Below are 27,633 nucleotides of genomic sequence, written 5' to 3' on the forward strand. Positions count from 1 at the left end.
ACAACACCAGTTGTGGATGAAGCACTGCCCCAAGAAAGCAGCATCCATCATCAAGGACCCAGCACAATCCAGGTCATGATCTCCTCTCAGGATGGGGGGAGGGAAGGTGTGAATATATTTGATGAGAGGGGTAAGATTTTAAAGGGACCTGAGAGGCAAATTTTTCTACACAGAGAGTGATGGGTGGTTGAGGCAGACACAATAGTATTATTAAAGAAAGGCTTAGAGGAACAAGCACTGAATGTCATCTGCACGTACCTCAGAAGGCAGATGGGTTTCCATTGGTGTGTACGTTGGCCAATATCCCATTGTCAGAACGTTGACTGTAAGATCTATCCTACTTGGGTCATTCTGATTTTGGATATACTGAAGATAGGGGAGAAAAACACATATCGGAAGAAGATTATAAACAAAGTGAAAGTGCCGTGGATATAGTGTGGACAGTCTTGCATCAAAAACAGGATTTAAAGTGCAATTTACAAACTACCAAGACAAAGAAACTTTATCCTTGAAACCAATACTAGTACAAGTTTTTTGGCTACTGTGGATCAGTAAAAATTTACAGTATAACAATTGCAAAGATCGAAATAAAATTTATTATCAGAGTACATACATGTCACCACATAAAACCCTGAGATTCTTTTTTTCTGTGGGCATACTTAGCAAATCTATAGAACAGTAACTGTGAACTTCGAAAAACACAGCAGCTAAATCTAAGGCTCCACGATTTCATTAGTTTGTAAAAGCATACAAAATATGGTTCAAACTAGTATCCATTTTTCAAATTATGAAGCAACCCGATTTGTGATGTGTCTGTGCACAACTACATAATCAACTAAATAAAAGTATGTACACAGGCGATGGTTTTAACTGATGTACTCACGTTGCAGCAAGAGAGACGAGCAACGGGCACGTTCAGATAACAGATCAATACATAGTGGTGTGGCGGGGGGAGAGGGTGGGTCATTGCTCGAAAAGAAATAGATCCATGCATTACACTTCCTCCCCCTTTAGATTAATGCAACATAAAACTGTATGTACAAAATATTCAATTTCCTTTTCATAAACCTATACTCCAAATAAACATGCTTTCACAGTAACAGTCCATAACAACTTCACAGTTCTAAAGGTTCAGTCTTTTGGTTGGCACACTGCTTCTTTCAGGCCAATGCCGCTGGACCTGTGTCTGGCAGGTGTCTTGTTAACTATAATGTTCTCATCGCGCCTCTGGATCTGTGGACTGGCATCAGGTTTCGTAGATGTCTAGTCTAAGACAATGTTTTCGCTTTCCAGTGTCATGTTGTTGTCAGTGACATCATCTCTGAGAGGCAAGTCCAGTGACTGTAATGTGCCCCTCATGTTGGACACAGTCGATTCAGGTGTGTTCTTCAGTTGAGCTTCCAGTATCTGGTCCACATGACGTCTCCATGTCTAATCTATAACATTACTGGTCCATTTCTTGTAGCTATCCTACCAGGTGTCCACTTGTCTTCTTGGTAATCACACAGTAGGACTTCCTGTCCAACTTCCAAGCTCCTTGCTACTTCACTTGGCAACCAGCTGAACTGTTTATTTTGTACTTCCCTTCAGAGGTTTGGTTTCAGGAGGTCTGTGTGAGATCTCAGATTCTTGCTCATGAACAGCATTGCAGGGGCTTGATTTGTCATTGCATGAACAGATTTCTGATACACAAAATGGAAGATGTCCACCTTGTGCTGTAAAGAAATGTCCCCCTTGTCCATCACTTTAATGGACTTTTTGAAGGTTTGGATAAATCTTTCAGCTAACCCATTTGTTGCTGGGCGATGAGGAGCTCACTTGAAGTGTCTGATGCCATTTTTCTTCATGAACAGTCAGAATTTCCCTTATGTGTATTGTAGTTCGTTGTCACTCACAATTTATTCTGATAAGTAGTTTCTGGCGAAGGTAGTCCTCAGAGCGGAGACAGTGTTTGCTGAGGTAGTTGACTTCATTAGTACAAGTTCCAGCCACTTCGAACGAGCATCCACAGCAATCAGAAACATGGAGTCCATGAATGGCCCAAAGTCAATACTGTATGTACTATTTCCCATGATGACAATGCCACTCCCACAGGTGTAAGGGTGCCTGTGGGAGTGCATTTTGAACTTTTTGGCACCCAAAACAACTTTTGGTCAAGGCTTCAATCCGTTCATCTATTCCCGGCCACTACACATAGCTCCAGACAAGATTCTTCATCTTGACTGTACCCAGGTATCCTTCATGCAGGTTTTCTAACACTCTGATGTGAAGTTTAGAGGGAACCACAACATGAGATCCACACATCAACATTCTTTGACACACCGACAGTTGGTCTTCTCTCACTGAGAACTCTTGAAACATAGGGTTACCATGAGCAAGCCATCCTTGCATGGTGAACTTTTGACAATGCAGGTCATTCCTTGTTTCCCTTTGTTACCAACAACTGGTCCACCAATGCGGTATGGAACAATTCTGCTGGATCACAGTATAAATACTTTTCTTCTTCAGTTGCTAACAGTGGAAGATTTGACAAGCCACCACTGTTGCTGTGTTGTTTGGTACCCTTGAACTCTATGTCACAAGAGTGGGCTCCTAAGACTAGTGCCCAACATTGTATCCAGGCAGCAGTCATCACTGGAATTCCCTTCTTGGGATTGAAAATGGACACAAGGGGCTAGTGATCTGTCACTAGTGTAAACTTTTGTCCGTAGAGGTAGTGGAGGGACTTTATTCCCTACAAGGGCGTATCGGACGATCTGTGGCAGTTGTGTTCTTGAAGCAAATGCAATTGGGCATTTAGATCCGTCTTTCATAATTTGTGACAGAACAGTTCCAATGCCATATGGGGACGCATTGCACACCAGTCTGATGGGCAGGGATGGGCCATCCGTTGGATGCTATTATTCTCTTTGTTTCCTTGAATGTTTTTTCACAACTTTCTGACCATTCCCACTTTTCTCCTGTCTGTAACTGCATTCAATAGATGCAGCACCATAGCAACGTAAGGGGAAACTGGTGGTAGTAGTTTACAAGGCCCAAGTATGACCTGAGCTGTGACACTTTTTCTAGTTTGGGTGCCTGTAGCACTGTTTCAATCTTCTTGTGACTTATATAAGCCATGCTTGTCAATGACATGTCCACAATGTGAGATTTCATTCTGAAAAACTCACATTTCTCTCTTTGCACCCAGACCATACTCACTCAGTCAGAAAGCGCTTTACCAAGGTTCTGGAGGTGCCCTTCATCATTCTTGCCAGTCATGATGTCGTCATCAAGGTAACATGAAGTTCCTGGGATATCTTGGAGCACTTGGTCCATTGCTCTTTGCCAAATTGCTGGAGCCAAAAACGAGACGATTATACTGGAACAGTCCCTTGTGAGTGTTGATTGTAAGGAACTTCCTGCTTGATTCCTCAATCTCCATTTGCAGATAGGTTTGTGACAAGTCAATCTTTGAAAACCTGTCCCTATTTGTCAAAGATGCAAAAATGTTTTCTATTCATGGCAGAAGATATGCAGCACTGGGTTGATCTTGAAATCCCCACATTTGTGAGCAGCTCTGGTCTTCCCTTTCTTGATCACTGGGACAATGGATATGGCCCAATTGCAGAGAATTCCAGACACCTCTAAGTTCTGAAGTTCAACATCCACTTAAGAATGCAGTGCGTAAGGCACTGGACACGCTTCATGGAATCTTGGTGCTACTCTTTCATTCAATTCTATTCTGACTTTTATGCCTTTGACTTTACCTATCCCCTTCTCATTAGCATTGAGCAGCTGTTCCAGACTCTGGTTAGTGCTGCCATTGCCTTTTGATGCCACAGTAAGAGTCTGAACTGAGTGCCAGTCTAGTTAGATTTTTCTCAGCCATTCGTGTCCAAAAAGTGCTGGCTCTCCACTTTTCAATACATAAGAGCTGTGTTTGGCCTCCATACATCACATTCACCTTCATGAGACCATATGACAGAACTAGGCCATTCAGCCCATTGAGTCCACTCCACCATTTCATCATGGATGATCCCAGATGCCATTCAACCCCATACACCTGCCCTCCCACTATATCCCCTGATTCCCTGACCAATCGGGAATCTATCAATTTCCAGTTTAAATATACCCACGGACTTGGCTTCCACCACAGTCTGCGGCAGAACATTCACCAGATTCACACGACGGCTAAAAAAATTCCTCCTTACTTCTGTTCTAAAAGGTTGCCCCTCAATTTTGATGCCATGCCCTGTATTTCTGGATACTTCCACTAGAGGAAACATCCTCTCCACATCCACCCTATCTAGTCCTTTCAACATTCGGTAGGTTTCAATGAGATCCTCACGCGTTCTTCTAAATTCCAGTGAGTACAGGCCTTAAGCTGCCAAACACTCCTCATATGTTAACTCCTTCATTCCCGGACTCATCCTCCTGAACCTCCTCTGGAGTCTCTTCAGTGACAATATGTCTTTACTGAGATAAGGGGCCCAAAACTATTGACAATACCACAGGTGCAGCTTGACTAGTGTCTTATAAAGCTTCAGCATTATCTCCTTGTATTTATATTCTATTCCCCTTGAAATAAATGCCAACATTGCACTTGCCTTCATTTACCTCACACTCAACCTGTGAATTAACATTCTGGGAGTATTGCACAAGGACTCCCAAGTCCCTTGGCAATCTCTGATTTTTGAACCTTCTCCCCATTTAGATAATAGCCTGCACTATTGCTCCTTTTAAAAAAATGCATTATCATACATTTCCCAGCACTGTTTTCAATCTGCCACTTTTTTGCCCAGTCTTCAAATTTGTCTAAGTTCTGCTGCTATCGCATTGCTTCCTCAGCACTATCTATCTTTGTATTATCCCACAAACTTTGTCACAAAGCCATCAACTCCATTATCCAAATCACTGGCAAATAGTATGAGAAGTAGCGATCCCAATACTGGCCCCTTGGGAACACCACTGGTCACTGGGAGCCAACCAGAAAAGGTCCTTTTTATTCCCGCTTGCTACCTTCTACTTGTCAGCAATTCCTCTATCCATGCGAGTATCTTTCCTAAAACACCATCGGATTTTATCTTGTTAAGCAACCTCGTGTGAGGCACCTTATGAAATGCCTTCTGAAAATCTAAGAAAATGACATCCACTGCCTGTACATCCTGCTTGTTACTTCTTTGAAGAATTCCAACAGATTTGTCAGGCGAGATTTCCCTTTACAGAAGGCATGCTGGCTTTGAATTTTATCATTAGTCTCCAAATAGTAGCCCAAAACCTCATCCTTAATAATGGACTCCAACACTTATCAACCACTGAGGCTAAGCTAAATGGCCTATAATTTCCTTTCTTTTGCCTTCCTCTGTTCTTAAAGAGTGGAGTGACATCTGCAATTTTCCAGGCTTCCTGGATCATGCTAGAATCAAGAAATTCTTGAAAGATCATGACCAATGCATCCATTATCTCTTCAGCAACCTCTTTCAGGACTCTAAGATGTAGTCCACTGATCCAGGTGACTTATCCATCTTAAGACCTTTCAGATTGCGTAGCACTTTTACCTTTATAATAGCAAAGGCATTCTCTCCTGTTTCCTGACATTCATGGACCTCTGGCACGCTGCTAGTGCCTTCCACAGTAAAGACTGAAACAAAGTTCATCTGTCATTTCTTTGTCCCCCATTACTACTACACCAGCATCATTTTCCAGTGGTCGCATATGAACTCTTACCTCCTTTTAATTCTTTATGTAACTGAAAACTCTTTATATTATCAGCTTGTTTGCCCTCATATTTTATCTTTTCCTTTCTTATAGTTTTTTAGTTTCCTACTGTTGGATTTTAAAAACTTCGCATCATCCAACTTCCCACTCAGTTTTGCTACATTATATGTCCTTTATGCAGACCTCAACTTTCCTTGCCAGCCAAGATTGCCTTGCCGTGCCATTTGAGAACTACTATTTCTGTGGGACATATCTATCCTCAGCCTTGAGAGCTATTCCTAGAAACCAGCCAGCTCTGCTCTGCTGCCATCCCCACCAGTGTCCCCTCCAATCCAGCTGGGCAAGCTCCTCTCTCATTCCTCTGTAATTTCCTTTATTCCACTGCGATACTGATATGCGACTTATGCTCCTCCTCAAATTGTAGTATGAATTCAATCATTTTATGATCGCTGCCTCCTACTGGTTCATTTACATTAAGCTCCCTAATAAGATCTGGGTTTTTACACAACACCCTGGCTAAGATGGCCTTTCCCCGAGCAGGCTCAAGCACAAACTACTCTAAAAGGCCATCTTGTATGCACTCAAGAAATTCCCTCTCTTGTAATCTGACACTAACATAATTTTCTCAATCCCCTTGCATATTGAAGTCCCCCATTACAATTGTAATAAGAGTAATGTCACATGCCCTTTCCAGCTCCCTTTGTAATCTCAACCCCACATCTTGGCTACTACTTGGAGGCCTATATATGGTTCCCAGAATGTTTTTTTCACCATTTGTTTCTTAACTCCACCCACAAAGATTTGACATTCTCTGACCTTATGTCACCTTTTTCTAAAGATGTCATTCCATCTTTTACCAAGAGCCACATCACTGCCTATGCCATCTTGCCTGTCCTTTCAATACAGAGTATACCCTTTGATGTTAAACTCCCAACTTTGACCTTCTTTTAGCCATGACTCAGTGATGCCCACATACCGACCAATCATTAATTGTTCCACGATGTTGTCCACCTCATTCCATTTAAATACAGCATCTTCAATCCTGCATTCTTTGCTCTAATGAATTTTGCCTCAGTGGTACAACTTTGCTCTGCCTGCAGTTGTCTTGGCTTGTCCTTCCTTACATTCATGTTCCATATCACATCATCTACTTGTAAACCTACTGGTTCATCCTCAGTTTGCCTTTGGGAGACACTTTTACTCCCGTGCAAGTCTTTAGCATCACAGAGGTCTTCTATCATGGTACCTTAGAAAACAGTCTGTGGTAGTCACCCTCTGGAATGATGGACAAAGCTGAATGTATCCAGCTCAATTTTCAGTTTTACACCACACACATCCATGTAATATCGTGATCTGCTTCAGTAATACTGTGCAGTTCTAGGCATGACAGTTCACCTTTGGCAGACCCTGCATTGTCTGATTTTCTTTTACATTTGGTCACTTTATTCATTTGCTTAGTTGTGCTTTGAACCAACAGTCATTTGCATTACGGGAGGATTTGCCACATTTTTAACATAATTGGCTTTTTACACCATTCACGGACATTTTGTGCATTTCACACTCCTCTTCTGTAGTTGTGCTGCATCCTTTGCTGCAGTCTCTAACGATATGGCAATAGTCAATATCCGTTTTACGGTTAGGTCTTTTTTGGACAGTAGCCTCTTTTGAGCAACACACACAAAATGCTGATGGAACGCAGCAGGCCAGACAGCATCTATAGGAAGAAGTACAGTCAATGTTTCTGGCCAAGACCCTTCGATTGTACTTCTCCCTATAGATGCTGCCTGGCCTGCTGCTTTCCACCAGCATTTTGCGTGTGCTACTTGAATTTCCAGCATCTGCAGATTTCCTCGTGTTTGAGCCTCTTTTGAGTGCTTTGACGATGCATGCCACATACAAGCCTGTCCCTTAATGCATCAGAAAGTCCATCTCTAAAGTTTGAGTAGTAGGAAAGCTTGCGTAGTTCTGTAATGTATTCAGAAAGACTTCCATCTTTTAATTGGTCCTTTTTGTAAAATTTTAAGAATTTTGTCAAACACCTTGATTGCTGGTTTTTCAGGGATTACTAGGTTGCATAAGAACTATATGTCCTTCCACCCATTAAACTAAGAAGTGTAGATAACTTTCTTTTGCTCCTCCACTTTAGTCATGCTACAATACAGTTCAGCCCTCTTGATATAAGACTCCCCAGCCTTCATTAGCACTATCAAATTCATCAACTTTTCTGACTGAAGCCATCGGCACAATATTTTCACTTTAAATTCATTACATCTTTCACTTGCTTTTGGGTCCTTCAGCTTAACTGTTGGTGCAGCTCAGGATGTTTTTTGATATTCAGGTAATTACTTGTCACTTATTGTGTCTGTGCATAACTACATATCAATTAAATAAAAACAAGCATGAGGGAGATAGCTTTTACTAGTGTATTCACATTGCATTGAGAGAGAGAGAGAGAGAGAGAGGAGACTATGTGTAGACAACAGCAAATATGCTGACAATAGATTAATATGTAGTGCTAAGGTTATTGTTCTAAAAGAAATAGATCCATACATTACATTTGTTGCAGAGGTAATGGACAGTCACTCTGGGAAAAGGGTAAGGTACATATGCAGGAAAGAAGAGGGCCCTCAAGGGTGCCAAACCTATGTTCAGGAACAAAAATAGATCAGCTGAGCTGCAGGCATCATCATCATGCCTTTGGAACATTGCTTACTCCAGACGGGCTTTTAGCCAAGGACACCACATCTACTCAAAGCCAACATGTTAATTGGTTTATATCACACAAGAAGAAATGAAAGCAAGCACATTCAATAAGAGAGGGAAATCAAGCCCTGGTAGATGCCAAATCTGGTAAGACCACAAGGTATAGGCAGGGCAGTTTCAGAGTTCCTGGGAACTGCAGGATGTAAAAAACAAGCAGAATTCTTTACTAATATAGACAAGAGAATGAAAGAATCAAAGGAAGTGAAAGAGACTGAAGTGGAAAAACAGACTGATGATCCAAAAGGCTCCCTCTAGTGTGCAGCCAGTGCAGTTAAACACTTACCTTAGGGAAGGTAAGTGCTTAACGGAAGAGGAATTTGTCTGGTTGAACATGCACTGAAATAGAGTCATGACTAACTGGGCTCAAGCAATAGCAGCAAGCACAGCTTTCCACTTGTAAAGACAATGAATATGGTGATTCATTACTGACTACACACTTATTTAACAGATACTAATGCTTCACATTAAACACTACTAAAGCTATTAACAATTATAACATTCTGTTGCATTGGTTAATTACTTAGGTCTAAATTAGCAGTAAATTTCAAAATTCTCGTCTACTTAATAATTATGTATCAAGCTTGTTGTTTCAGCTAGTTCACATTTTCAATCTATAAACTGATGCAGCTGCAATGAAATTAATTTGCGTCCCCAGACTACAGATGAGATGGGAGAGGAAAATCAGAGCCCCTGCTTTGGAGCGATATCTGCCACTGGGAATGTTTTTGAGCACCAGGAGCCAGGACAATCCTACTCAGATGTGGTACAGTTCATGGTGGGACAGTTAGCCGATGCTAAATCTCCAAATTCACAATCCACTTCTAGGTTTGGGTTGTTCCAAACTAGAGGTCTGTATGGATGTTCAAAACCCCTCATGATAGAAGGGGAATTTAAATTAAATTTATTAAATTTTTTGGAAACTTTCAGCTGAAATCTGCCGTCTTACTCTGTGTATAACTTCAAAATGGTAAAAGAAATGGCCTAGCAGCCTATCAGAGATTAACGATGACGTTGTCAGCATTCATTATTTGAACGTATAAGCAAATTAAAAATCACAGATCATAATAGGCCAAGAGGTAGACAGAACACAGGATAACGTGAAAGGAAATTTACAAATAATGTCTGCATGAAGGATTACCTGCTTAAACTGGATCATAATATCTTTCGAAAGTTCCATGTCTTTAAACATCCCTTCTAGCTTGCTGGTGAATGCAGCTCCGCATTCTACAGGAACAAGGCATAAACCGGTCACAAAAATCAAAATACTTGCATATACGTTTGTAGAATATGTCATTATGCCAGGCTTTTACTCTACTCCAACCTAAAATTCCCTCCTACATAGGCCTCTATTTTTCTATCATCCACATTCCTATCTACAAGTTTCTTCAACGTCCCTAATGAACTGTATCTACCTCTACCACCATCCCTGGCAGGGTGTTCCATGCACCCACCATTCTCTATGTATTGACCATGCTTCTGACATTCCATCTATTTTTCCTCCAAATATTTTAAAATTATGCCCCCTTGTATTAGTCATTCCTGTCCTGGGAAAAAAAATTAAGCACCCTATCTATGCCTCTTATCATCTTGTACACCTCCATCGTCATCTCTCATCCTCCGCTGCTACAAAGAGAAAAGCCCTAGCTCACTCAACCCATCTTCATAAGACTTCATATCTCTAGTCCAGGCAGCATCCTGGTTAAATCTCTTCTGCAATGTCTTTAAACCTTCCACATCTTTCCTTTAATGAGGTAACCAGGAATGAACACAATATTCCAAGTGTGGTCTACCTTAGAGTTTTATAGAGCTGCAATATTATCTCGCAGCCCCAACAAATGAAGGCCAATACACCATATGCCTTCTGAATAACCCTATCAACTTTCTCAGTAACTTTGAGGGATCGATGAACGCTGACTCCAGGCCCCACTGTTCCTCCACACTGCCAATAACCCTGCATTAACTCTGTATTCTGCATTCAATTTCAACCCTCCAAAATGGATCACTTCACACTTTTCCAGGTTGAACTCCATCTGCAACTTCTCAGCCAGCTCTGCATCCTGTCAATGTCCCACTACAACCTATAACAACTCTCCACAACTTTCATTCACCTGCAAAATTACTAACCTACCTTTCCACTTCCTTACCCTAGTTATTTTTATATATATATATATTTAAAAAAATCACAGAACAAATCCCCCTCGTGACACCACTAGTCACTAACCTGCAGGGAGAATACACTCCATTTATTACCACCCTCTCTTCTGTGGAGAAGCCAATTCTGCATCCACACATCCAAGTTGTTAGTTCAGCATACAGGAGGTCATCGATGGCCTATGCTCTACTGGGAGCTAAGGCCCCAAGAAGCAGAAGAAGACATATAAGCTTCCCTGACTCCATCCCTCCTGATGTTCTGAATGAACCTATTATGGGGAACCTTATCAAATGCCTTACACACCACAAATACTGCTCTACCTTCATCAATGTGCTTTGTCACATCTTCAAAGAATTCAGTTAGGCTTGTGAGGCATGAACTGCCCTTCACAAGCCAATGCTGACTATCTCTCACCAGACTATGCTTCTCCAAATGACTGCAAATCCTGCCTCTTAAGAATCTTCTCCAATAATTTGCTCACCACATAAGTAAGGCTCACAGGTCTATAATCCCCAGTTGTCCTTACTCCCTTTCGTATCCTCATCTCTGGCCAACCTCCTGTTCTTCACACATGTAGAATTGTGTTGGGTTTTCCTTAATTCTACTTCCCAAGGCCTTCTCATGCCCTTTTCTAGCTCTCTTAATTTCATTCTTCAGCTTCTTCCTAGCTACCTTGTAACTCTTTAGAGCCCTGTATGCTCCTCGCTTCCTAAACCCCAAATAAGCTTCTTTCTTTCTCTTGACTAGATGTTCCACATCTCTTGTAAGTTATGGTTCCTTCATCCTTTCCCTGCCTCAATGGGACAAACTTAAACAGAACTTCATGCAAGTACTTCGTAAACAACCTCCACATTCTGTTGCATATTTTTCTGAGTACATCTGTTCCAATTTATGCTTCCTAGTTCCTGCCTGATAGCATAATTTCCCCCCCCCACTACTTCTTCCCCATACAATAGGTCAGTGAGTTGTCATTGTCTCCGAAATGCTCTCCCACAGAGAGATCTGGCTCATTGCCTACCACTAGGTCCAGTATGACCTCCTCTCCATTCGGCCTGTCTACATATTGAGTCAGGAATCCTTTCTGGACACACCTAACAAATTCTTCTCCATCTAAACCTTTTGCACCAAGGAGGTACCAATCAATATTTGGAAAGTTGAAGCCCCACAGGACAACAACCCTGTTATTTTTGTATCTTTCCAAAATCCATCTGATCTGTTCCTCAGTGCCTCAGTTGCTTTTGGGTGGGGGGTGTATAGAATACGCCCAGTAGTGTGATTACTCCCTTTGTGTTTCTGACTTCCATCTACACTGATTCAGTAGGTGATTCACCATGACGTCTATTCCTGATTGGCAGTGCCACTTCCCCACCTCTTTTAAAACATCCAAACACTGGAACATCCAGTAGCCATTCCAGCCCTTGTGACAGCCAAATTTACTTAATAGCCACAATATCATAGTTCCATGTACAGACCCATCTGTAAGTTCCTCGCCCTTGTTCCTGATACATCTTGCATTAGATACACTTCAACCCATCCCACTAACTGCAATTTTGCCCTATCAACTACCTATCCCCTCACAGACTCTCTACACACTGCAACCACCTGTACACCAACTGCCCCATCCTAGCACTCTGGCTCCTTTGCCCTAAGAAACTAATTTAAACTCCCCCCAACAGCACCCGTAAATCTATCCACAAGGACATTGGCACCCCTTAAGCTCAGGTGTAACCCGTCGTTTTGGTTTAGAAAATACCTTACTCAGAAGAGATCCCAATGATCCACAAATTTCAAACCCATCCTCAGCCATACATTCATATGCCAAATTATCCTATTATCCTCACTGGTGTGTGGCATAGGCAACAATTCAGAGATTACTACCCTTAAGGTCCTGCTTTTCAGGTTCCTATCTAGCTTCCTGTATTCTGTGTCCAGGACCTCATCTCTTTTCCTATCCATGTCATCGGTACCAATATGTACCATGGGTTCTGGCTGCTCACCCTTATCCTTTAGGATGTTGTGAATCGATTCAAGACATGCTTGACACTGCTGGAAGAGAACATACCTTCCAGGCATCTCTTTCATGCTCAAAGAATCATCTGTCTGTTCCCCTGTCACCAGTGCATTCCCTTTCCCTTCTGATCCACAGAGACAGACTCTGTGTCGGAGATCTGGTCACTGTGGTTTTCCCCAGGGAGATCATTCCACCCTCCCCCCCACTAAACAAACAGTAACAGTACGCAAAATGATACACTTGTAATTGAGTGGAACAATCACTGAGTACACTGCACCATCTGCCTATCACCTTTCCCTCTCCTGACAGTCCCCCTGCAACTTAGGGGTGAATACCTCTGTAAATCTATCCCATCATTCTCCTGTATGAGCTGTCAGTCATCCACTTGCAGCTCCAGTTCCATTTCCCTAAGACAGTGTGTGAGGAGCTGCAGCCAGTTGCACTTCACACAGATGTAGTCATCAGGGAGAGTGGAGGTCTCCCAGAATTCCCACATCTGACATGAAGAACACTGTTTACTTGGTTACAGCAGAGCAGAACAAAACAAGACCGTCTTAGAGCTGAACAGTGCTCACGTAGATGTACCGTGTTTCAGTTTAGACAGCATTGATTTCTCAGCGTCCACAGAAGCACTTTTTCCCACCAGTAGCCGTTTTGCCAAATCCTTCTTATAGAAAGCCTCAAATACATCTTTTCCTGTTGAAAGAAAATGAAACAAAACTGAGTCCTGGGGACACATAACAAGTCAATGTAATCCTTGTGTAACATTCAAGGGAGGTAGGTTTCGGTCAACACTGAAACTCTGCCTAGTTTTACTCTCATTATATCAGGTGTGGTGTCTTGCGGTCCTGACAAATTAGCTGAACTAAAAAGGGACTACACCTTGATCACTATTTCTATTAAGGGTTTAAAACCACAAAGAAATGCAAAATATATGTTGGCCATGTCAGGTATTGCTTTTTCATAATTATCCTGGACTTAAAACTATGACTAGACCAATAATTCAGAGACTGCAAAGCCAATCTGGAAATAGAAAGCTACCAGAAGTCTTTTAAATTGTTATAGAACAAAAACAAATCAGCTCATTAATAGCTTTAAACAAGGAGATCTACTACCCTGCTCTACCTGCTAAGAGATTGCAGTTCCAAAAAACTGCCTTCAGTAGCGGGCTTGCAAGCCACCTACTAGTATCAAACTTGTGGCAGTGGTCAATCACCACTTTCCCAGGCAGTACACAGCAGTCTCACCAGAGATGCTCACTGATTATTTAGAGAAACTACACGATACAGGACTTTCCAGCCCAATGAGCCGCACTGTCCTGTACCCACTCTAACCTATCATGAGACAAGTTACAAAGGTCAATTAATCTGGTAACCACTATGTCTTTAGACTGGGGGAGGAAACGAGATCACCCAGAGGAAACCCACGGGCTCACGGAGAGGACATACAAATGTCAGAATGAATTAAAAACATACTGTCATTAAATGAGGAGCTAGACAACTACCACGTCTAAAAATCACGTATGACTTTAAATTCTTCACAATGTTTTCCAATTAAGAACATAGAAAAAGAAGAATAAGACCGAGCATTCATCTTGATCATTAGTAGGTGTTACTTGTTACCCCGGAGGGGCAATCTATTCTTGCCTTTGCAGAATGAATTTCAAAAATAAACTGATCGTGTTTTAGAGGGTTCCTAATACAGCTATAAATCAATAAGATTAACTCACCATGAATAAACCTAAATATGATCATGATTTTGTCAAGTATTCTCTCCAGTTCTTCATCTGTTGCTTCTTTGTTACCCGCTCGTAATTTGGAATCAACATATTTGGCTATAAGCAAATTAAATCCAATTAAAAGATATTTAAACTGCAAAGCTCTTGAAAAATTGACAACATATTCAAGATTTATATTTAGATTTGACAAAGTGGAATAGCCTGTTGTCTTTTTAGCACAATAACCAAGATTGTGCAGAAATGGCATACAATCAAAGCTGAAAAGACTGCTCTGTGAGGTGATTTGAAAAGAGAAATTATCCTTGGAACTCAGAAACCAGATGAATGTGACCAAAAATGTTGAAACAAATAGCAATTTGTAGATAGGACAGAACAGACAAGTGGGGTTTATTACTGATGTTAGTGGACAGAATGCAGTTACTACCTGCTGAACACTGCCTTCAATTCCCTCATTTATTGTTTTCAATGAAATAATTTTCCAGGACTTGAGGACTTGAGTTACAGGGGAAGGTTGAACAAGTTTGGACTTTCTCTCCCCTTCCCCTTCTCCCTCCCCCCCCCCCTCCCCCCGGAGTGTAGAAGAATGAAGTGAGATTTGAGGGAGGTATACAATATGATGAAGGGTGTAGATAGGGTAAATGCAAGCAGGCTTTTGCCAGTGAAGTTAAGTGAGACTAGAACTAGAGGTCAAAGGTTAAGGGCAAAAGGTTAAATATTTAAGGGGAACCCGAGGGGGAACTTCATTCAGAGGGTAGCACAAGCGTGGAATGAGCTGCCTGCATGGTGGATGCAAGAAGTTTGGATAATTACATGAATGGGAGGTGCAGGTTGACGGGACCAGGCAGAATAACTAGGCAGATAGGATAAAGGGTCTGTTTCTATGCTGTAGTGAACCATGACTCCACTTACATTTGGCAATGGCAAGTCTGCAAAGGGGTGCCAAGGTATAACTCATTTTTTACAATGACAAGAATGATAAATTGGAAGGTGAGTAGCCGAAAGAGCAAAAGGAGATGTACACAAAATGCTAAGTTCTGAGAACAAAGGCTTAGTAATACTATAAGCACCACTTCATGATTGCCATTGTCACCAAATCTGTCACACTACAAAATAAGACCTGCCATACCTATCAACTCAGCAGGCTTGTTTGGCCTTTTGTTGATAAAAGTCTCAAATGCTTCTTTCGTTGTATTGACAAACTTTTCATTTTTTAGAAAGCACACTTCAATTATATGATCGACTTTATCTTTGAAGTCTAGTAGCTCCTTAACCATTGTCTTGTCTTTCTCAGGATTAACCACAATTGTAGTGCCAATGGTCTGTAAAGTAAAAGAGTGAATAACATCAAGTGCCCATAAGTCTGAAGACCCAGCATCAGCAAATAAACACGCTAAAGGTTCATAAACATGCATTAATCCCACCCCATTCCAGAAATTGGTTAGTAAGCCCTAGGCCAATCGGTGAAGCAAATCCTTATAAATTGTCGTGATGATCTGCCACGACAGTTGAACTTCCTGTCACATCTGTTTCATGTGGACATGTGAGGATTTTTTAACCAGCTTTGAAAGCTGCTGTCCCAACATGGGTATTGTCTGGAAACTGAAAACAAAGGGTCTAATTCATGCAAATTTCTTCAAAGTCAAAATCTATGTTTTAACCATTTTCCATCAAAAAGATTATAACAACCTGTTTCCGTAAAGACCAGATGTTAGCCATATACTTCAGGGAGGCTGGAATAGAAATTCAATCATTGAACAACAACAAAACCAACTGCTGGAAATACTAGCTTCCATTTCCATCCATCCCCTCTCCATTTCCCTGTCCCTTAATCCCCTCTATTTCCCCCACCCCTCAACCCCCTCCACATCCCCACCTCTCAACCGACTCTATTCCCCACCCCTCAACCCCATTTATTTCCCCCACCCCTTAACCCCCTATTTCCCCATCCCTCAAATCCCTCTATTCCCCAACCCCTCAAACCCCTCTATTCCCTCATCCTTCAAACCCCTCTATTTCCCCACCCCTCAACTGTATTCCCTCCATCCTTCAACCCCCTATATTCCCCCAACCCCCTCTATTCCCTCATCCTTCAAACCCCTCTATTTCCCCACCCCTCAACTGTATTCCCCCCATCCTTCAACCCCCTATATTCCCCCAACCCCCTCTATTCCCTCATCTTTCAAACCTCTCTATTTCCCCCACCCAACTCCCTCTATTTCCCCATCCCTCAACACCCTCTATTTCCCCATCCCTCAACCCCCTCTATTCCCTCATCCTTCAAACCCCTCTATTTCCCCCACCCAACTCCCTCTATTTCCCCATCCCTCAACCCGCTCTATATCCCCCACCCCTCAAACCCCTTCTATTTCCCCAACCCCTCAACACCCTCTATTTCCCCACCCCTCAAACCCCTTCTATTTCCCCAACCCCTCAACCCCCTCTATTTCCCCCACCCCTCAAACCCCTCTATTCCCCATCCCTCAACCCCCTCTATTTCCCCATCCCTCAAACCCCTCTATTTCCCCATCCCTCAAACCCCCTCTATTTCCCCATCCCTCAAACCCCCTCTATTCCCCCATTCCTCAACTCACTCTCTTCCCCCATCCCTCCCCTCATCTGGAAAGACTTCTGAGGCCTTGAATGTAAGTGAGGGAGGTGACTGGGCAGGTGTTATACCTTGGCTGTTTGCAGGAATAAGTGATGGGAGGGAGATTAGTGGGGAGGGACGAATGGACAAGGGAATGATGGACGGAGGAAATGGGGGGGATAGAGATAAAGATAGCTTTGATGGTAGGATCCCTTTGAAGATGGTGGAAGCTGTGGAGGACGTTACTACCACAGGAAAGGAGGTGGAGGAATCTGAGGATCCACCTATTACAATTTAGGAGCAACTTCTTCCTGTTTGCCATCAGATTTCTGGATAGTTTGTGAACCCATGAACACAACCTTATTATTGCTTTTTTGGCCACTACTTGTTTATTTTGCAGCTTATATGTTGTTGCTCTGTACTACTGCCACAAAACAACAAAGTTCACATCATTTAAGTTAGTGATAATAAACCTGTTTCTGACCCTGACCCTCACCAACTTTTATAAAAAGCATTCTAGTGGTGTGTGTTGCTTAGGTTTCCAGCATCTGCAGATTTTCTCCTGCTAGTGGGATGCATCTTGTCTTGGTATGCCAACAGCTCTGCCCAAGAAAGCAACAAAAAAAAGCAGAAATGCGGGCATATCTCAGTCTATGTGCAAAACAGTTTTTCCACAGTACCTCAGCACATACCTTAGAACCATACAGCACAGAAACAGGGCTTTTGGCCCTTCTTGGCTGTGCCAAACCATTTTTCTGCCTAGTCCCACTGACCTGCACCTGGATCATATCCCTCCATACACCTCTCATCCATGTACCTGTCCAAGGATCTCTTAAATGTTAAAAGTGAGCCTACATTTACCACTTTATTTGGCAGCTCATTCCACACTCACACCACTCTCTGTGTTAAGAAGCCGCCCCTAATGTTCCCTTTAAACTTTTCCCCCTTCACCCTTAACCCATGTCTTCTGGTTGTTTTCTCCCCTAGCCTCAGTGGAAAAAGCCTGCTTGTATTCACTCTATCTAAACCCATCATAATTTTATACACCTCTATCAAATCACCCCTCATTCTCCTACGCTCCGGGGAATAAAGTCCTAACCTCTTTCAATCTTTCTCTGTAACTCAGTTTCTCAAGTCCTGGCAAGATCCTTGTAAACCTCCTCTGCACTCTTTCAACCTTATTCCTTCCTGGAATTCAGTGACCAAAACCGCACACAATACTCCAAATTTGGCCTCACCAATGCCTTATACAACCTCACCATAACATTCCAACTCCTATACTTATACTTAGATTTATAAAGATCAATGTACCAAAAGCTCTCTTTACCCTATTTACCTGTGACGCCACTTTTAGGGAATTTTGTATCTGTATTCCCAGATCCCTCTCCTCTAATGCACTCCTCAGTGCCCTACCTTGTATGTTCTACCTTGGTTTTTCCTTCCAAAGTGCAATACCTCACACTTGTCCATATTGAACTCCATCTGCCATTTTACAGCCTATTTTTCCAGCTCGTCTAGATCCCTCTGCAAGCTTTGAAAACCTTCCTCACTGTCCACTACACCTCCAATCTTTGTATCATCAGCAATCTTACAGATCCAATTTACCATATTATCATCCAGATCATTGATATAGATGACAATAACAATGGACCCAGCACTGATCCCTGCGGCACACCACTAGTCATAGGCCTCCACTCAGAGAAGCAATCCTCCACTACTACTCTATGACTTCTCCCATTGAGCCAATGTCTAATCCAATTTACTACCTCACCATGTATACCTAGCAACTGAACCTTCCTAACTAACCTCCCATGCGGGACCTTGTCAAAGGCCTTACTGAAGTCCATGTAGACAACATCCACAACCCTCCCTTCATCAACTTTCCTGGTGACCTCCTCGAAAAACTCTACTAGATTTGTTAAACACAACCTACCATGCACAATGCTGTGTTGACTCTCCCTAATAAGTCCCTGTCTACCTAAATACTTGTAGATCCTATCTCTTAGTACTCCTTCCAATAATTTATCTACTACTGACGTCAAACTTACTGGCCTATAATTTTCCGGATTACTTTTAGAGCCTTTTTTAAACAATGGAACAACATGAACAACAACAAAACAACAACCTTGTGACAATAATAAACCAATTACCTTGATGTATTCATTCCAGTGCTGCAAAAGGACCGGCAAACCACCTTTAACCCTGCTGAACAGCTGATACAGTAAAGTGAGATCAGCAGTTCTATTTTCATCAAGCAGTTGATTGAGACCTGAAAGAAACAATAAAAATAAAGCATTTAATGTATGTAGCTACACAACATCATATATTTAAATAACAGCTCTAATATTAATTTTTCAAATAGTGTGACAATCTATGGAGACTGTAGGTAGAGTCATGGAGATGATGAGGCAGAAACATTTAAACAGGGAATTCAACTGTTAGGGGTCAGGCTTATGCACCAATGGTGGGATAAAATGGAAGAACATAGCCACTAGGAATGGAGAATGCTGCAATGCAGGGCAGAGATAGGGAGAGGGTAAGGACAGTGAGGTAATTAACTATGTAAACACAGGGAAGGATTATAAAGTTGCAGTACTGCAAGATGGGAATCAATGGTTCTGAATGATTAGTTGTGTGGACCAGACGAATGGCAGTTCTGGATTAGTGGAAATTTATGAAAACTGTGACAGGACTATGGCCAATAAAATATTTTTTATGGTGGAGGATTTTCATTCACAGCAGATAGTTGAAGGAAAAACGAGACGGAAGATTTAAAGATAGCTGTTGTGAGCTGAGAATCGGTTTGAAAAATTATCTGCTTGGAGTCTAAAGGCAGTAGAAGCAAACAGTTTAGTGAAGCTATAAGAAACTTCTAGATGGACACATATATATGAAGGGAATGGATGGATGGATATGGATGATACACAAGGTTTTTAATATAAATTAACAGCAAGGTCAGCACACTATCATGGGCCAAATGGCCTGCCCAGCAATGTACTGCTCTACGCTTTTGTTCCATTATATTATTTCTACGTTTGGTGTGGAATTCCATATGTGAACCCTTCAGCCAGTTAACAATTTCGATGTCTTCCTCCAAAGTTTGTAACAAATCAGTTAATGATAATAAAGCAATTTCTGATTCTGCATACTTTAGAGGGTAAATTCCAGAACAAGGCAGCAGTTAGCACCAGTAACCTGGGTTTAATTTTGCTGTCATCTTTAAGGAGTTTGTATATTCTCCTAGTGACCGCATCGATTTTGACCAGGTGCTCTGGATTCATCTACATTCTAAAAGTGTACGAAGTAGTAGGTTAATATTTGGGCAATGTAAACTTGTCGGTCTGGAAGGGCATGTCGCTGTGCTGTATCTCTAAATAAAACAGTAACAATTTTAAAAATAGCTCCTCTGGGACCTTGACTGTCCCCTGAGAGGGAAAGGACCTTTGTCAAAACCCCAGCCATCTTCTCACTTTGCTCCTTTCAATATTCTGGGATATATGTCATTAGATGAGTGAGACTTAATCTGAAAATGTCCTGGTACATTAGCATGCTCGACCCGGTTTTCAATATTTTCCAATTCCTTCTCAATAAATACTAGCACAAAATTCTCATGTAGCCCCTCAGCCACTTACTCTGACTCCAGCACAAATTCCCTCCTTTACATTCGAGTCATTATTTTTACTTTATGCCTTGGGATTGCATTTGACCCTGCTCACCAAAGTCATTTTACCATCCTAATCACTTGCCTGAACTCTTTCCTGCTATCTTTATTTTCCACAAGACAACAGTCTGACTTTTAACTTCCCAAACTTAAGGAATACTTCCTTTTTTTCCCCTGACTAACGACACTCTTGGGTCATGCGGTTTCCTTACCTTACCATCCTCATCCCCTTACTCTTCCTGGAACATGCCGATCCTGAACTCTGATCAACTGGTCTTTAAACAACTCCCACCCGTCAGATCTGGACCTGTCCAGACAGCAACTTCTCCCAATCAACGCCCCTCAATCCTGTCTTATCCTGTCATAATTTGCCCCCATCAATTTAATTTCTCCTGCAAATCCTATTTTATCTTTAGTGATAACTATCTTGAAACATAATGAATTACGATAATATTCCCAAAATGTTCAGCCACCTGGCTTATTTCCCAAAACTAGGTACAGTATGCTCTGTCCTCTAAATATACTCTCCACATACGGTTCCAAGAACCTCTCTTGGATGCACTGAAGAAATCCCAACCCATCGAAGTTTCTTATATTAAGGATGTTGCTATGAATACTAGAGATGTTGAAGTCCCCCACCATGAAAACCCTGTTGTTTTTGAACACCTCTGTAATCTGGCTACATACCTGTTCCTTCACTTCTCAATTGCTATGTGCAGGGGAGGGGGGTTATAGCATAAACCTATTCTGTAATTGCATCTTACTTATTTTAGCTCCATCAAAATTGCCACTGTTGAGGAGCCATCCAGCATATCCTGAGTACTGCTGTGATAGCATTGGTTTTCGTTCAAACCTCCTTTCTATCATGTCTATAACAATAAAACCCAGGAATGCTGAGCTCTATTACATTTTTATGTTAAAAATATTAAATGTTAAGCATTGGTTCAGGCATGGCAGATGGAACAAATGACAGCATGTTTATAACAACTGAAAGCCCAAGGAGTTAGAATTCAAAACGAGTTAAGTTACAATGAAGTGCAAAGTGGGTTAACATTAGAAAAAGTGCAATTAGAGTAAATGGCTAAGGAGATGTTTTACTAAACCATGTGATAAAATTAAATAGGAATATTCTATATATTTGGTTTCTTTTACCTTTTTGAAGAATAGCTGTCAGATGCTCACCAAGAAGATGCTTCTCAACACTGGCAACCAACCACTTCCTAAAAAATCACCAATAATTACATTGTAGAGAGTTGTGGACTGTGCCTTCTCCCAGTTGACTCTGTCTACATGTCCTGTTGCCTCAGGAAAACAGCCAACATAATCAAAGGTCCCACCTACCCCAGTCATTCAGTATTCCTCCTCCTTCCCATTAGGCAGAAGATGCAAAACCACCAGACTGTAGGACAGTTTCCACCCCACTGTTATAGCACTCTCAAATGGATCTCTCACATAAAAAAAGAACTCCTGATCCCTCAGCCTACTCTGTCATCACTCTTGCACCTTATTTGGCTACCTCCACTGCACTCTCTGAAAGTGTTACATACATTCTGCATTTTTCCCTACTCTGCTTCTTCAGTGTCATTAAGTATGGGATGATGTATATGGAAGGCATGCAACAGCTTTTCACTGTACAGTGACAATAACAAAACTAAATACCAATACAATTTGGGGGCAGCATGGTAGCAGAGTAATTAACACAACACTTCACAGTACCAGCAACCAGGGTTCAATTTCCTCCGCTGCCTGTAAGGAGGTTGTACTTTCTTCCAGTAACTGTGTCAGTTTCCTCCAAGTGTGCCAGTTCCTTTCCACAGTTCAAAGATGTACTGGTTGGAGGTTAACTGATCATTGTAAATTGTCCTGTGATTAGGCTAGGATTAAACTGGGGGATCAGTGGGCAGAATGGCCAAAAACCAGAAGGACTTATTCTGTACTGTGTCTCAGTAAATACATTTTAAAAATATCTAGTCCACTAAGCTATTCACACAGAAGACAAAACAAAATATGCATCAATAACTTTCCCAATGGAAACTACTGCAGACGGAAGAGGCCCTGAAATCTAGCATCAGGTGATTCAATACAATCAAGCACATCAAGGATAAAATCAGGGCTAAATCAGAAAAAAGCAAGGAGGAGAGAATGAACAAAAATGAAAGTTTTTGAATAAAGCCATGACAAACAGGAGTCTAATCATTTAAAAAATTTGTACACCAAGATCAAACATAATCCATTCTCTCCTCAGCAGTCACCAGAAGAGATCACGTTGGTCTATTTCAAAAACATTTTCATGCTTCCAGACAGACCCTGCCTTGCTCCTAACTGTGTGGTTTATAATTTAAGGCTTCAACTGCAGGTAGTAATGCAAATATTTCTGCTACTTCTCTGCCCAAGACTCTGGTAGCTGTGAGCACTACACAAATCCAGTTTCTAAAATGATAACCTGCCACAGGACCATTATTTTTAGCCGGAAGGGTGCCACAGTAGTGTAGCACCCTGTATAATCACTACAAAGTAGAGTAGTGGTTAGCGTGATGCTAATACTGCTCAAGGGGTCAGAGTTCGGAGCTCAATTCCACCTGTAAGAACTTCTGTCCTTCCTGTTAACTTGTGGGTGTCCACAATATGTTTTTGAAAGTTACAAGACATCACATTCATAATAATGTCACAATGTCTGTATACAGTGATATAAACTCAGAATACAAGAGGTTGAGCTGTCAGGGACACCATGAGCATTTAACTAAGAGAGTTGAGTTTGCTTGTGTCAATCAGTAAACCTCCCACTGTTAGTTTATCCCGTTTTGCTTGGTGTCAGGAGTAGCTTGTGTCTTTCATCCTTACTCCTGGGCATTTGTAGGAATAATGATGAACAACCCAAAGTCTCTGCTTGTGCCACTTGGGACTCCAATTTAATACAGGGAACTTCTGTAAACAGGAAAAGCAACAGTAAGGAATAATGTTAAATGAATCAAGGAAGAAGAGAAACACAGAATGGTAAACATTAAGGGAGAAAGGGTAAAGAGATACAGAAATTTTCATTAAAAAATAAATCATATTCTTCAGAGGAAATGAGATTCCATATTGATAAAACTGCTCATTGGTAAAATAATTGTAAATTATTAAGGCAAAAAAGTAATTATTTTTTGATATTTACTTGCACTAAGCTTTTCCAATACTTTGTTTGAAACTAGTGGATTAGTTCCACAGGTTCACAGCATTGAAGGGACACACACCAGCATGCAAAAGAGCACCTTGTGGAAGAGCAGGATATTTTGTTTGGCAACTTAACACATCGATACTGAAGCTGTCATCAGGTTTTTCTATTAAAAGCAAGTGCCACCAGCTTCATTATTAATGCTAATACCCAAACAACAAAAACTTGTATTTCTTTTGTTTAACCAACTTTACTTTCAACGTCTCCCTTCAATACCTGAGGGCTACCACCTTTACATCGCACAATTCCCTTCCTTCCACACATGCACATGTGAATAACAGGGACAGTGCACGTGTACTGTATAGTTACATAGTCCAAATGAACAGAACTCAACAATCTCCCATCCTTTTTATCTATATATTAAAAAAATTAAATTTGAAAAAATATTTAAAGACAATCCAAATGTCCATTAGGATATGGGAATTAGTTCTAACCCTTGAAATTAATACAATTCATAAGGTACCAAATGCCTTCACTAAGGGCCTTTAACAGCACAAGAGCTGGAGCTCCCTTCTTTGTGAAACAGTCACCCAGTTGTTCCTTCGTGTTGACAATAGCACACGATGAACTTTCTGTGCTTGGAGAGGTTCTTTGTTGCTGCTTATCTGGAGACGAAGCTTCTTCTCTGTAACTTACTTGGTGGATTTTTTTGCAGTTGTCTGTAACACGTTATCAATAGACTGTCCTTCTTTGAGACATCATGGAAAAGCTCAGAGTAGAGTGTGGCCATAAAAAAGGCATTGTCAACACCTTCAGACACTGCAAGGGTTTCTCCCACCTGCATACTCGGTACGACTCTTCGGATCATTTCTGATTGCCAACAGAGAGGTGAAAATCTTTCCTCTTCCTCCATCAGTACAATAAAATGTCCCACTTGAGACCCTCCATCAGGAAGATTTCCAAGTGAGGCATCACTGAAGATAACGAGCCTCAGTGAGCTATCTTTTCCAAGCTGTTGAAACTTCAAGACTACTTTTTCAGATTGAATTCTGCACACAATGCCTCACGTGAAGTTTGTACTGTAGCATTTTTTGTGCAGGATGCCAAGTTGCAGGCATCAAACATGATGTCAGGTCTGTTCTATCTCTCTACCCATAGAATCTGACCTACCTTTGACCCAAGCTTCAGCTTCACTGAGGGGTGCATCCCACTGTACGACATGTGAGGATTCCATGCGGATTGTCTGAAGATTCCTGATGTATCTTTCTTGGTGCAGTTGTACTGTTCTGTCAACAGCAAGGATGTCTATCCCTACATAGCAGAATTTTGTCACGCTCCTCCTGTCCAACCTAATAGGCTTTGTGAGCCACCCCATATGAAGTCATCTACAAGCCTTCCAATCACATGATATCCTGAATCATGCTAGTAAAAAGTAGCTGGATCCACTTGTGACATCTTTCCACCTTTTCAACATTATTTCCTTGACCTTTTTATACCAGCAGACCATGCACACACTTCTTGAGTTTCCACAGTGTTCCTTCACTTCTGGCTTCAGGAGGGGATTCAACATAAATGTTACATGACAGCTCCATTCCCCATAAGAATGCGGATTTTATGTCCATGCAGTGAGTTTGCCAATGCTTATGACAGATTACTGAAAGAAATAATCAGAAAGACTCTGATGCACATGTTGGCAAGTCTTTACAGAATTTTTCTATGTTTTGTTCCTCAAAAGCCAGCAGATGTGCTGTTGAGACTTGTAGACGCTGTCTATTGGTCAATGTTTCCAACTTCCTCAAACACTCCACTATTTCTCCAACTTCTGATTTCATCCTGTTTTGCAGATTCAAATGACATCTCCTCAGTTACCAGCACATCTTCATGTTGACATTTCCCAGATGGTCTAGTCTTTTCAATACTTGGTTTAATATGAAGTCTGTCTACACATGATATGTTGACTGACCCTGAAGTGCCAGTGACCGTGACTTTTGTTTATCCTAGTGGTTTTGCCTGCTCATCCTAAGACTTCAGCTTTGTATAAGATACCAGTGTTTTGGTCTACAAATCTCAGTTTATCCTGTTTTCAGACTGAAACTTCAGTGTTGTCTTTGCATTTGTGATACTATCTGTTCAAGCAAGTTGGTTGAGTTCTCAACTGCTCTCTGTGTCAACGTTGTGCAACTCTGTTGGGTCCTGAGCTGCACTCTCCTCATCCCTGTCTGTGCTATGTGATCGTGTGCCATGTAAGTGTTTTTCATTTTTTTTGTATCTTTCTCCATGGAGTTCTGATGGTCTTCAGTTTGTGCTTTACGTAGTTTGGAATGATGCACTCTCACATATGTACCTCCATGTCTTATGAATACCACAACTCCATCCTGATCTATGACAACACCACGACCTTTCCATTCTGTACAGTCCACCCTTTTTGTCCCGTCTCATATTTCTCGTCTGTAGGATGTAGCTGTGCCTCAGCACTCTTCAAATTCTCTCTGAACACTCTGCCTCAGTGAAGGCCTTCCTTGATACATGCAGTGCTGAAATATATTTCCCAAACCATTCATTCCTTGTAGTGCCCTCTAGAGCAGGTGGTCTGTCAACCAGTACAGAGGGAAAGTTTGGATTCTGACTGAACACCAAATGATACAGGTTACAGCCACCTACACTGTACGTGGTATTCTTCACCGTAAGGGCCCAGTCCTGGGCTGTGTTCCAATCATAGCCATTGCTTTTCTTTACCTTCAGCATTACTCCAGTAAGCATTTGATTGTGTCACTCCTGAAGCCCAAAGTCTATATGCTACTGTTGGTTTTGTCGCTATGTTCTCTGCCATATCTCTGAATTCACCATTATTAAATTCTTCACCATCATCACTGAATACTTTGAGGTGGGCCATTCACACTTACCCAGAAATGAATGAAGTATTATTTTACTGTCTCTGAGGGTCTGTTTATATTTACAATGCTACCAGCACTGAAACACGTGTACTCATCAATGACATGGAGATACTACCCTCTTTGCTCCAGTTCATGTAGGTCTACAACTACTGTTTCATTGTATTCAGTTGCTAGTGGCACACCGACCACAGACTTGGGCTTTCCAAACTTTTGTTCAAAATCAGTAATATAATCAGCCATATTTTTAGAATTGTCTATAAATTTTGTCTGGCTGAATATGCCTTAAAAATCTGACCCTTTTCTTCCTTCAAAAAATCTGAGTCAAGTGTATTTATTAGCAAATTCATACCATCATCTCTATTCAAGTCTTCCACCGAAATTCCCATTGCAGTCTCTCTTGCTCTTCCTGAAAGTGGCAACGCAAAGTCTTCTCCAATTCTGTAACATGAGTCCATATTCCAATTTCATTTTTCCAGCTTTCTTAAGGCTTGTTTTCATAAAATGTTGGTGGGATCCTGTAATTGGACACCATCCTCTTCTACCGCTGTTAATGCTCAAACAGGAAGGACACAGTTTCCCTCTGTTGAAACAACTTCACTTTCAACATCTCCCTTCAATATTTGAGGGCCACCTTCTTTACATCTTGCAATTCCTCTCTTTCCACACACACACACAACAGCATGTGTACTAAATTCTTACATATCCAAATGAACAGAACTCAACAATTACTTTACAGAAGTGCAGGCTGATTAACACTGGCCATCTGGTTTTGAGTTTAAAAATATCAGTCCATCACAAATACACCTGGTAACAGCAACAATATTACATCCCTATATTTAGGCAAATACACAAAAGGTGATATAACTTATGAGTCGACCTTCCAATGATTGCAAGCATACCATTCATACTGCACCATGCCTGGCGCTTCCTCACTGTAAACTTATTTTTCCACTCTTCCTTTATTTAGAAGCTT

The 27,633-nt window shown here is 41.4% G+C and overlaps 1 protein-coding gene across 2 annotated transcripts in view; it reads right to left on the bottom strand.

Annotated features, from left to right (window-relative positions):
• The window catches only part of LOC132393030 (cullin-4B-like), an 89,624-nt gene that overhangs the window by 20,273 nt on the left and 41,718 nt on the right, over positions 1–27,633 (bottom strand). For both annotated transcript variants that reach the window (XM_059967738.1, XM_059967739.1), the window contains exons 9-15: positions 21,765–21,832; positions 19,102–19,220; positions 15,491–15,683; positions 14,356–14,460; positions 13,212–13,322; positions 9,602–9,687; positions 259–366 (exon numbers count right to left, since the gene is read on the bottom strand). In XM_059967738.1, coding sequence (XP_059823721.1) covers positions 259–366; positions 9,602–9,687; positions 13,212–13,322; positions 14,356–14,460; positions 15,491–15,683; positions 19,102–19,220; positions 21,765–21,832 — 790 coding nt within the window. The remainder of the gene's footprint in view (positions 1–258; positions 367–9,601; positions 9,688–13,211; positions 13,323–14,355; positions 14,461–15,490; positions 15,684–19,101; positions 19,221–21,764; positions 21,833–27,633) is intronic.

Source organism: Hypanus sabinus, chromosome 4 (assembly GCF_030144855.1).
Source record: "Hypanus sabinus isolate sHypSab1 chromosome 4, sHypSab1.hap1, whole genome shotgun sequence".
Lineage (NCBI taxonomy): Eukaryota > Metazoa > Chordata > Chondrichthyes > Myliobatiformes > Dasyatidae > Hypanus > Hypanus sabinus.